Source organism: Cervus canadensis, chromosome 16 (genome assembly GCF_019320065.1).
Source record: "Cervus canadensis isolate Bull #8, Minnesota chromosome 16, ASM1932006v1, whole genome shotgun sequence".
Classification (NCBI taxonomy): domain Eukaryota; kingdom Metazoa; phylum Chordata; class Mammalia; order Artiodactyla; family Cervidae; genus Cervus; species Cervus canadensis.
The window spans coordinates 14212006-14224529 of NC_057401.1; the positions used below are offsets into that span (position 1 = coordinate 14212006).

The 12524-nt window shown below is 42.3% G+C and overlaps 1 protein-coding gene across 2 annotated transcripts in view; it reads right to left on the minus strand.

Moving 5' to 3' along the window:
- LOC122454497 (regulator of G protein signaling 7 binding protein) overlaps positions 1-10686 on the minus strand; it is a 106142-nt gene extending 95456 nt beyond the window's left edge. Inside the window, exons 1-2 of one of the 2 annotated variants that reach the window (XM_043489029.1) lie at positions 9834-10686; positions 8745-8911 (exon numbers count right to left, since the gene is read on the minus strand). In XM_043489029.1, coding sequence (XP_043344964.1) covers positions 8745-8911; positions 9834-9998 — 332 coding nt within the window. In that variant the 5' untranslated portion in view covers positions 9999-10686. Of the gene's footprint in view, positions 1-8744; positions 8912-9496; positions 9627-9833 lie in introns of those variants that run through there. The other variant, XM_043489030.1, reaches the window with a different exon arrangement.
- Between the last annotated feature and the right edge of the window lie 1838 nt (positions 10687-12524).

A 12524-nucleotide genomic window follows, 5' to 3' on the forward strand; every position in this document is an offset into this window, starting at 1 on the left:
GCAGGATTAGTCTGGATCTAGTGAGAGACTGAAAAGGAGAGGTGAGAGACTAATGGTGAGGAGACCAACTGGAATAGTTGATGGCCTGAGGGGACATGATTCTGAACTACGTGGGTGGCCACAGAAATGGGGCAAAAAGAGATACAATAGATGTTGGAAAAGATAAAACACCACAGGACTTAGTAACTGACAGAATAAGACTGTGGGAGACTTTGAGATACTTATTTTTAGTAACTGAAGAATACACTAGGGATTTGATGCCTTCTGAGTTAGTATGCATTTCCAACCAACTCCACCCCCCCCAACTTTGGCTCAAACTCAGTTAAATAGCTGTAGATTGTTAGCTTACTATTTATCTACACCTGCAAATGTTAAGTTGATTTTTGTTAACCTATTGTAGCTAGAGTTTTCCATTGGATTGGAAACATTATTTGCTAAAGCAGCACTTCTTTTTAAAGGCTTAGACACATTATCCTAACAGGAATCTATTTCATAAATTTTAGTATTTATTTATAAGTATATATAATATGTGTATGAACAAGCAATATACATATGTGTATATATGTATACACAGGAAGTCATTCCGTCGTGTCCGACTCTTTGAGACCCCATGGTCTGTAGCCTACCAGGTTCCTCCGTCCATGGGATTTTCCAGGCAAGGATACTGGAGTGGGTTGCCATTTCCTTCTCCAGGAGATCTTCCCAACTCAGGGATTGAACCCAGGTCTCCTGCATTGTAGGCAGATGCTTTACAGTCTGAGCCACCAGGGAAGTCATATATGTATATAGACAAGCAATTAAATGTTTTTCAGGAAGTTTTCACTTTTTTTTGTTTAAAGTCACGTCTTCTAGAGCAGAGGAAATAAAAGAACTCTGCCTGGTGGTTTAGTTACTGCTCCAGAGTTTGCTTTATATAAGTATCTTTTTGGATGAGACACATCTAAACTTTCAAAGGCTGTTTAAAGAATGGTTTTTAAAAAATAATTTTTAAATTATTTTTAAATTATTTAATTAAAATAAATAATTATTTAATTATTATTAAAATGTTTTTAACTACTCAACGTAAAGTCACCAAATAGATGTTAGGATGATATTTATCAAATAACCTGAAACATGATTACCTTCTGAGTAATTCTAAAATACACAATGCCCACTAATTTCTTATAAGAATGAACATCTACGCCTCAGAAATTGATCTTAAGTGTGTTCTTCTAGTCTTCTCATTTAAAAAACCAACGTATTGGTTTTATGGTTACAAACCAGAAAAAATAAAGTCAAATATAATAGAAATATAAAATGTAAGCTAATGTATTTGCTCATTTTTTTTCCCCTAAAGTGTGTATCAAGACACAGTTTTTTCCCTCTTATTAAAGTTTAGTTGACTTTTAAATTGAAGTATATGACACAATGTCTTTTAAGAATAGATTTAAAACTACCAAGTAAACTTAATGAACAAACAAGATGCACATTTCCTCATGAGCTTGGCACCAGGTATAAACATGAATTAAACACAGCCTTGCTCTCTTGTACTTCACAGAATAAATAATAAAGTAATGAGGAGTTTTCCTAAAGTTTGTTTTAGATTTAACTTTCTCTCTAAGTTGAAACATCTATTAGAAAGCTTTAACAATGTAAAAGTCATTAGGTCTGTTCAAAAATAAATAGGCTAACCCTCAGCAGGCAATGGAAGACATGTGTCTAGATTCCATATCACACTTCGTTTGGTTAATAAGAATAACACTCGTCTTTAATTTGGTGTGAGTCGGTCCTTCGTCGCTTGCTCCTGAGTACAGAGTCAGTACCACTGAGGACCACCACCTAATCCCAGCCACGCAGACCAGAGAAAGTGAACATCCTGTATGTGGACTGGCAGGTGCCTAATATTTGGTGTATTAATTACTACTTCCCCCTAATATTCTTTTCTGCAGTTGATTTTGCTCCACCTTCAGACAGTAGTAATTAAATTGGTTAGAGCAAAGTGCTAACCATACTGGGAATTCTTTGTGAACACATACCTCCATTTCATACAAACAGCATTCTATTTCATGGTCACAAATCCCACCCCAATATGAGCTGCAGTCTTGCAAATGATAAAACACTGGGTGCTGGGAAGTGCAAAAGTGTTGAGAAAGCATGCAGATTTTTGTTGTTGTTCAGTCACTAAGTTGGATCCGACTCTTTGTGACCCCATGGACTGCAGCACACCAGGTTCCTCTGTCCTCTACGATCTTTGCAGATAGTGTTGGGCAAAACTCCATCCCCACCAGGCAAAACAACCCAAAGTATGTATTCTACTGCAGATGGGGGGAGGAAATTTGCAGTGGGTTGAATTACCCTTCTGTGTCCACACCCTGCTCCCAAATTCATACGTTGAAATCCTGTCACCCAGGATCTCAGAATGTGACCTTATTTGGAAGTACGTTGGTGCAGGTACAATTAGTAAAGTTAGCATGAGGCCATACTAGTACAGTAGAGTGGGCCCCAAATCCAGTGTTACTGATGTCTTATAAACAGGAAAATCTGGACACACGTACATACACACAGAGAAGATCGTGTGGAGTTGAAGGTAGAGATACTTCAATAAGCCAAGAAACACCAAAGATTGCCAGCAAACTGCTAGAAGCTAGACAAAGAAACAGTCTTCACAGGACACTAGCCTTGCCTTGACTTTGGGCCTCCAGTCCTGTGAGAAAAGAACTTTCTATAGTTCAAGCTACTCAGGTTGTGGTACTTTGTTACTAGAGTCCTAGAAAACAAACACTGAATTGTCACTATCTTAGATGGATAGCATAATCTTTTGGTGTAGATATAACTCACCTTTCACTATCTGACCAGTGAGAGTTAAAAATTTAAAACCCAAACATCTGTAATAAGAAAACATAAAGGACAGCATGGGTGATCTGGCATGCCTGCCAACAAGGCTTCTTTTACTACACCCCAGGCCGCCTCTATAATGTGGATCAAAGAAAGCTGAGTGAGCTGCCTCCATAGTCACCAAACACCCCTTCCGCTTTCTCACCAAACACTCCTTCCGCTCTCCATCACCCCACGTAATTGCTGCACCCTCAGGCAAAGTGCTGAAAGGAAGCACCCTGACTAAGCTGCAGTTATGTATTCTCCCTCTCCCATTTCAGTATCTTAGCAAACAAGACAGGAAATGGACACACACAGGGAGACTGGAGAAATAGAGCAGGAAAGTCAAACAAGAATCAAACACAACCAAAATAGACCAAAAAAAGAAGAAGAAAAGACATGAGGAGAGATACAAGGAGAAAAACATAGGCCTGGCTGGTCAGGAAAATAATTGCTGAAAGGAAAAACCTAAAATCTGTGGATATGGACCCCTAGGATAATCATTATATTGTTCCCAGAAGCCATTAGGAGATTAAGATTCTCCTTGTGATCACAGTGTGTTCACATCCTAACAAATTATTTCTGGAATTCAATCATCAAACTTCTGGCATGTGCTTTTTTTTTTTTTTTAATAGCTCAGTTCTGTAAAGAAAATCTACATGAATTAACATAGAACACTAGAATGATAAAGTCAGACGACTCAGAAATCATTCAATTCAATTTTTGAGGTGTACAGAGAATTTAACAGTCTCATCCAATGTCACACAGCTTATACCAGAGTTAGGCTAAAAGATTTTGTAAATATTATGATTTATGAAGAATCTAGGTTGATTTATATGAAGAAAATAATCTTAAATCTAACTACTTTTGAACCGTCACATCTCTATAGTGTTTTTAACATATTAAAGAAGAGGTCTTTCAATAACCATCCGGGAAATTTCAGCCTAGCAAGTTTTTCAGAACATAAAGTAAGAAGCCAAGGTAAACAAAAATTTATTCCAGCTGAAATATTTATTTGAAAACTTTGATGATACATATTTTTTATATAAATGTATCTGACCACCTGAATTTTAAATGTTTTGTTAATAATTACAGTAACACTAATATGAACTTAATACTAGCATTTGCTGGATATTAGGCAGTCTTCTAAGTGTTTGATATATGTTACTTTCCTCAGTCCTCAGAATACTGTATGATTTGGTCCCATTATTCATCAGCCCTATTTTGCTGATTAAGAAATTGAGGCAGAAAGACAATATCTTTGCCCAAGGTCACACTATTTGTGAGTAGTAAAGCTGAGATTTGAACAATGGCAGTCTTGCTTCAAAGTCTATGTACTTAGCCACCACACCAGACTGCCATTTACCACCCTGTGAAGCAATTGGCATATCAGTTCGCATGTATCCCTAGTAAGTAGCGAAGCAAGGATTTTATCCAGCCCAGATAGTAAAGAATCAGCCTGCAATGCAGGAGATCTGGGTTCGATCCCTGGGTTGGGAAGATCCCCTGGAGGAGGGCATGGCAACCCACTCCAGTATTCTTGCCTAGAGAATCCGCATGGACAGAGAAGCCTGGCAGGCTACAGTCCATGGGGTTGCAAACAGTCGGACATGGCTGAGTGACTAATCACACAATCTGATTTAGAGTCAGTGCTCTTTCCTATGACAGCTATACTGCCTTTCATAGTAGCATACTCAAACCTCGCTTTCACTCTCATCAGCAGCCACTAACAGAAGGTCGTGGTGTGAAGACCCAGAGCAACACAGACACCATAGAAGCATATAGGACAAGGACTCCTAACGCCAACCCACCAGCCATAGCATAAACTAGAGGGTTTGCTGGAGGATATTGTCTCTTGTGGTCCTCCTAGCTCCTGCTCTTCTGTCTTCACTCTCAGGAGATGACGTGGCTGATGGAATAGACACTAGACCAGGGAGCAGGAGACCAGGGTTGCAGCCTTAGAGCAACCCGGGAAGGGCAGGGTGCCACTGCCAGGGTAGGCACCACCCAGCTGGCTCCCTAAGTCCTCTCAACTAACCCAGGAGTGAGCATGAGAGCCAGTTTACAGATGAGAGAACTGAGATTCAGAGAGTTAAGTAATTTCATCAAGATCAGCAAATATGGTATTCAGCACAGGTCTGCCTGACTATAAAATCCTCATATACACTCGACCAAGTTGCTTCTAAAGTCACTTTAAATCCTCCAAAACTCAGATTCCGCAAATATAAAGGGAGGATATTTTGCTAACTCAGTATTCTCTGTATCATGGAGCCCTAGGGATTCTTCAAAGGTGTCTCAGAAGTCATTTTTGGAAGGAAGTTCAAGGAGACAGGGCCCAGAAAGCCAGCTACCCCTGATGTGTGCACACACTCACACATACACAGAAACACCAAGCCGTGGCCCTCTCAGCTTTAACACTTAGGAGAAGATCAGCATGGCGAAGGTACAGTAAAGAAAGAAAAGGCTGTACCCAAACGTCTGCTGATCTAAATACAATTTGAGAAAGTGTTTGCCTTGTATCTGTGAAGAAGCCCTGCTTACCCAGGGCCAGCTAGTGAGAACCACAGTCTGAGTCTTCTCTTGTGGTCACCATTCCTTGAGGATTTCAATTGGTCAGGGATAAAAGCGATATAGCATTTGTGGCTTAATTCTTTTTTCTTTTAAACTTTTAACCCAAACTATATTTTATTAAATTTAGACATCATCCATTTTAAGAAACACTGCTTTATGTACCAATAAGAAAGAAAAGATGCTGCTGTTCAACATGATGATGCATCATCCATTGTAAAATAAATTGTAAATTCAGAGACAGTGAAATGTAAAAGACCTTAGGGATGGTAAAACTGGGGTTCTTGCAATGCCATGGGCTACCTGTGTGGCTTAATTCTAATTCTCTCCCTCCCTATTTATCTTGCCTCTTCTTTTTATCCTGTCCACTTTCCACCCCATCTTCTTCTTCTGGCCCCAAACCAGGTGGTAGAGAGGAAAGGAGGGGTCTGTGTTGGTAAGATATGATCTAATTCATTTACTCCTTCAAGTCCTGCCTTTCCTCCACCTGTATCCCTCCCCAGAGCAACAAATTGGTGCTTAGACGATCACTATCAGGCAGGCATCTTGATGTATGCATGGCGAGCCAAGCTTTATTTTGTCCCATCTCTGTAGCTCATATCCCTTTCACTAAAAGCTACACATGTTGAAAAGAATAAACCCAATGAAAGGCAAGTGTTAATCATGGTAACAGTGATCACACCTTTTTAAAAACACTCATTGAGGTATCCTTTACATACCATAAAATTCACTCATTGTTAAGTGTGCAAGTCATTGATTTTCAGAAAACATACAGTTGACAACTATCACCCTAATTCAAATTTGGATCATTTCCATCACTCCCAAAGATACCTTAAGCTCATTTGCACTTACTCTCTGTTTCCACCCTGGGCAACCACTAATCTCCTTTCTGTTTCTTATAGATTTGCTTTCTCTGAGCATTTCACTTAAATGGAATCATATAATATGTGGTATTTTGTGACTGGCTTCTTTCATTTTATGTACTCTTTTGGAAGTTCATCTCTTGAGCATGTCTTAGTACTTCGTTCCTTTCTACCTGACATCTTTTTGAATGGCAGCATTATATGGAGGAAAGATCATGGTTTTCAGAAGCATGCAAACCTGGGGCCAGATTAAAGTACCACTTTTTAGTTGTGTGACTGGGCAATTTGCTCAATCTCCCTAAAACTAATTTGTCCAATAAAGATACTAATCCTTCCCTCAGAGGATTATTCTGTCAATTAAATGGATTGTACCAGCAGACAATGGGCACTCAAGAAATCTAGTCTTTCTGTCTACATTCCCCAGGAATCATTGCTTTTCTTACCCCTGCATCCAATTGTAAAGTGAATCCTTCAGCCTCCCTACCGACCTTCACAGGAAGCCTGAAATGAGAGCCTGCATAACCAGCAATATCAGGAACAGAATTCCACCCAGGGGAATCACATCCTTCATTAATGGGGTCCAGATGGTGATGGGCTTAAGGGATTTTCCTCAATTATCTTACTGTCATTTTTCAGAAAGGTTACACTGTATCTCATTATTTTAAGGAGGAAAATGTTTCAAATTCTACACCAGAACATTCAATAGAGTTGACCTTACTTTCCCAAGGCTCTAAGAACAACCCGTTTTCCCACGAATCCTTATAAACCTGCCCCCAGTAACATTCCTCAAATAACATGTAAGCAAGTAGTGAAAGGCTGTAATTCCCTGAATTAATAAAATTCACCTCAAATCCTCAAAACTTAACTGGTGCCCAATAGTTGCAGACTCTTTCTTTCCTAAACCTTTAGAAGAAACTGAATTTCACATGTGTAGCAGAATAGACTAAATTGACCTCCTTGTTCATTTCTCCAGTACATCTTGTCTGATTAGAACATGTTCTCAATTTGAGGTCAAGCTCAAAGGAATTTTGGATATAAACTTGCCATAAACTGTTAGACACGGAGTTTACAAATACGCAATTCCTTAGCTCTCTTCTAAACCTGTTTTTTTCTCTGAACCATTGTTTCTTTATATATTTTAATCCACCATGATTCCCTTTTGTGTTTCTGATTGTTTTTCTCTCTTTTTCTCTGATACTTTTCACAGCTGCATTTCCTCCCCCAAATCCTTAAACACTTAGATTCACTCCCAGATTCACTTCTTAAGTATAGTATAACAGACAAAACAGAAAAGGACAATAATTTTCAATACTTCTACTAAATAAAATAGGTTTGTAACATTTTATATGTCTCTCACTTCAAGGAGATTAGTAGAGTGTATCATTTTTCATCATATAAAATATAAACTAGTTATTAAGAGAGGTGACATACAGCTTTCTAATCTTTATATACCAATAACTGTCACTACATATATTAATGGCACTAAAGATAAAATGATTCTTTCAAAAAAGTAAATTGGATATAATTCCTATAAATGATCAATCTACAACATTATCACAAGAGTCTAACCAGAACTTCTACTGTGATATAATCATACATAAAGACAAATATATAAAGGCTAAATCCAAACTGAATCAAACACTTAAATCAATGTACCTGCATAAAGATTCCTGTGTTTCCTTAATCTTTGTACTTATCTGAAATAGGAACTGTTAATAAAATCCACAATTAAATTTTCTCCCACTATTGAGAGATCAGGAGGAAGTGAGTGTGGTCTCAGGAGAGAAGTTTTCACTCACTGCCTTATCACCTAAAATAGGCATGAGAATCCATAAATGGGATAAAAAGAATTAAAAATAATTGGGGAAGGGATGATAAGCAGCTTAAATTTAGTTAAATTTGTGAATTTCCCCAATCTTGAAAAAGTTTTTCTCCAGTTCAAACTTCCCTTTCATACACTACAGTGAAGAGAGTAATTTATATCCAAGACTTTATTTTAGGGATCTTAATTTAAATGGTATAATAAGAATTTGACTCATGGTATAAATAGATCAGTAAATCTGGGATTTAGCAAAGATTTTTGTGCAGTACATGTTTAGTAGCAGATGACAAAATAATCTTGCGGCATGATGATTTAACTTCACTTTGGTGCAAAAACATCTTAAGCCTCAAATTCCAAAATGTGGCCAGCATACTTAAAGTTAATTTTGAAAAAAAAAAAAAAGACACTTAATGACCCAAATATTCAACATATAAACAAAAATCACACAACTTTTGGATTATAATTTGGCCTATAGTTTGTTCATTGCTCTCTAGACAATCCTGATCTCAGGGTAATTGATTAAAACCTCACATTTGCAGTGATCATCTCTGAGGCTTTGATCACTCTAAATATCCATTGTGTGCCAGCATTCACACTTCATATACATGAATTACCAAATAACACCAAGAGGCTCCTACCCCGAGATGGCAGCAAGTTTTTGGTGTGCTTGGCGGGCCATTTCACAGCCTTTGGTTCTTGTCTTGTGCATTTCCGCCCGGAGAGAGGGGCAGCTGACCGAGACGTCCCCAATGGAAATGACCAATTCTCGGTACAGGGCCACTTGCGTGTTGAACTCTTGCACAAGCTGGAAAAGAAGCAAGTTTCTTTCATAAGACATTTATAACCAAAAAGTTTGCTACTTTTTCCTACCTAAACAGAGGCTTTCACTGACCCCTGAGCCACCTCAAATCTCCTGCTAAAGAGCCTACAGAATGTTTAAAGATTGGGACACAAAGATTGTTAAGTTCTCTTTGTCCAAGGCAAGTGTTTATTTTTCATCCCTAAGTCTGGTCATGGAAGTTCTATTTCCAGACCTACTTGCTCCCATCCGTTCAGACTCAAGTTTCTGACGATCGAGAGCATATTTGGAGAGCTACCATGCCACTCCCAGGTCACCGGAGAGCGATGCTGGCAACTCTCGCTACAATGTTCCCCTCTACTACAGCTGGGATGTGAATTTGAATTGGCCTGCGGATTTCAAAAGGCCAAAGGTGGGTTGTATTAGGCAATCCGTTCACTTCCTGCCAGACCACTGAACAGTTCGGGCTCTGCTGTCTGACAGGAAGACCCGCCACAGCCTCTGCGCTGGAACCTTCGTCCCCACCGCAGCGCCCTGTGCGTCCTGTTTGGGTCTGTTTGCTCCTGTCTCCCCACAATTCAGCACTCTTACCTTCCTAATCCCCCCCTCCCTGGTGAGCCAGCCAGTTCACCGAGTCTTTCGTATCTGCCATTCTCGGAGGGGTTAGAAGGATGACCTACAACCGCTGCCCCCAAGACTCTCTCCGTGGCACTTCTTGGCGGGTCCATGACGACCAGGTGTCACCCCGAATCTGGGGGACTGCAGATTTAAAAATAGTGCATGTGCACGTGATCGGCATGGAGGAGATGAGGGTGGCGGAGTGGCTGGCACTCAGGCGAACGATGAACGGACACGATTCCCCCACATCTCCAAAGGGAAAAGAAAAAAAAAAAAGAAAGGAAAAAAAGGAGACGCATTTTCCACCTACCATCTTGCAGTCGTCCAGGGCTCGTTGGCTTTTGTGGGCGCTCTCGGAGCCGCTGCCCCTGCGCTCCCAGTCCCCGCTCTGCAGCGGGGGCTTGCTGATCTGGAAGATTGAGGAGCGGGTGGACCGGCTGGGGCGCTTTTTGCGCCCATTCGGTGCAGAACTCATGCATACACATCCACCAAGCCGAAGCCGCTGGTGCAGTGCGCCCCGGCGCGGGCGGCCCGGTCGTTGCCCTGCGAGCCGCCGCCGAGCAGCCGGAGCTGGGACCCGAGGCGCGGCGCTCACAGGGTTGGGGCTGGCTGCGCGGGTGGGTAACCTTCAGCTTGAAGGAGAGCCGGGGAAGCGCTGGCTGTGCCGTGCAGCATCGCTGCCACTAGCAGCGAGAAAGGGGCTCGGTCAAGTTCAGCTCAGCAACACTGCCGGCCCTGTCCCGGGAGCTGGGCGCTGGAGCGGGCTCGCACCGCTTTCCGCTCGGCATGGATCGCAAGGCTGCGCGAGAAGGAACACGCCGCCCGGCGGTTCCGAGTTTCCATTCAGATGGACAGTTTTCAAAAGCCTGCGCTGCCAGGTGGAGGGGGGCAGGGGGTGGGGGTGCAGCGGGGAGAGTGTCGCTCTAGCTTCGGGTGTCTTCCCACGGCGGCGGCGCTCCCCTCCCTCCCCAGTCACCGGGCCTGGAAGGGCTGGCTGTCCCCGAGGCAGGCAATTGGTTCTAATCCGCTGTCTTGATCCCTCGTCTCCACGGGGCTTGCCTGTTTGAGGATCCCAAATGAATCCGTGGCGGGACTGGCAGACGCAGGGAATCAGTCCGGCTGACGTGGTTCGCGGCCCGGCGCATCGATAGGATGGGAATACTAATGTGATCCGTCCATACAACCCCCTTCCCCCTCCAGGGCTTATGCACTTATCCAATCAAATCCCCGGGAACATCAATTGCAATATTACTTCATCGGCTCTATTATTAGAAGCGAAAAGTGTCATCAGAGTGGAGCACATTGCCAGATGCTGGGACCTAAACCCGGATTCCAGATCAACCAGTGTGGGCTTGAGGCCCTCACCGGCAGAGACGTTCTGGGGCCACAGATGAGCAGAGCCCGACGACGACGAGGAAGTGAGGTTTCTACCTCAGAAGGAAGATCTCTTGATAACAGTATTTTAAAATAGCTTGGTTTCCCTGGGTTTTGTTGTGTTTTTGTTTTTGTCTTTGTTCAGCATGTGCAGGGAGGGAAACCAGCGGGAGCAGAAGGTAAGAGGCCTTCAGTCAAACTGGTCCTCCAGCCATCCCATCCCATCTTAACTGGTGAAGTTCCTGGTCGTCCGTTCCAGAGGCTGGGTAGCCAGCTCAGAGAGTTTCCCAGTGGAGAGCTGAACAAGAGCCCAGAGGCCTCCCTGGACACTGGAAAGGCTCAGTTCTCCTCTGTGCAACTCAGTGACCCAGAGGCCAAAGGAGGTGGCCCATGAAAGGGGGCCCTGGAGTGAATTCCTTGGCCATTTAAGTTCACCCTTACCACTGACTTCCTAAGATTCTTCTGGAAGGAAGAGAGCTAGTGTGGGCATTCAACTCCAGTGCTCTGAGAATGCTTGTTCCCATGAATGGTTTGTTTGGAAGGGACAGATAAAGAAGTCTGTCACAGGGGAACTAGTTATGTGTTGAAAAACCTAATGAAGAACAAAAAGGAAGTTTCTAGTCAGTCTCTTATGGGGTTATAGCCAGTATACAGAGAAGGAGAGCCAGAAATAGCCAGAAAGGCTAACACTATAAGGAGACGTTTCTAGAATTTTTTTTTTTTTTTTGCAGGATGGATAAACATAACAGGGTAATATAATAAGAAAGATATTTGGTTTTTGTCCCCAGTTCCTGATGCAGAGCTCTTAAAACTCTTGTTATTTCCTCAGTGATAAGGGTGATAGGGGGCTTCCCAGGTGGGACTAGTGGTAAAGAATCCACCTGCCAATATAGGAGATCTAAAAGACGTGGGTTTGATCCCTGGATCAGGAAGATCCTCTGGAGAAGAAAATGGCAACCCACTCCAGGATTCTTGCCTGGAGAATTCCAGGGACAAGGAGACTGGTGGGCTATGATCCATAGGGTGACAAAAAGTTAGACATGACTGAAGCAACTTAGAATGCGTGCGAGGGTGATAGGAGCCCCTTGTCACCAGAAAGACCAAGCCTTGATTAGGCATTTGGAACTTTCAGCCCCATCTCCCAGCTTCCATAGAAGGGAGAGAGGCTGGAGACGGATTTAATCACGAAGAGCCAATAGTGTAATCAATCATGCCTACATAATGAAACCTCCATTAAAAACCCTAAACGATGGGATTCAGGGAGCTTCTGGGTTGGTGAAGACATGGAGTTGCTGGGAGAGTGGCATACTCAGAGGGGGCATGGCATCTCCACCTCCCCACTCCCATACCTTACATACCTTACCCTACACATCTCTTTCTGAGTCATAATCTTTATAATAAACTGGTTAGTAAAGTGCATTCCCAAGTGCTGCGAGTCATGCTACCAAATTATCAAATCTGAGAGGCGTTTGTGGGAACTCTTGAATTTGTAGCCAAGTTGGACAGAAGTTAACTGCTGCTAACTTGGGGTATTGAATTGTAGAGCACTCAGTGGGTTTTGGAGAGTTGGAGAAATAGTGTTGAAAAAGAATCCACATATTTGGTTGGAGAGGAAAAAACCCTCACA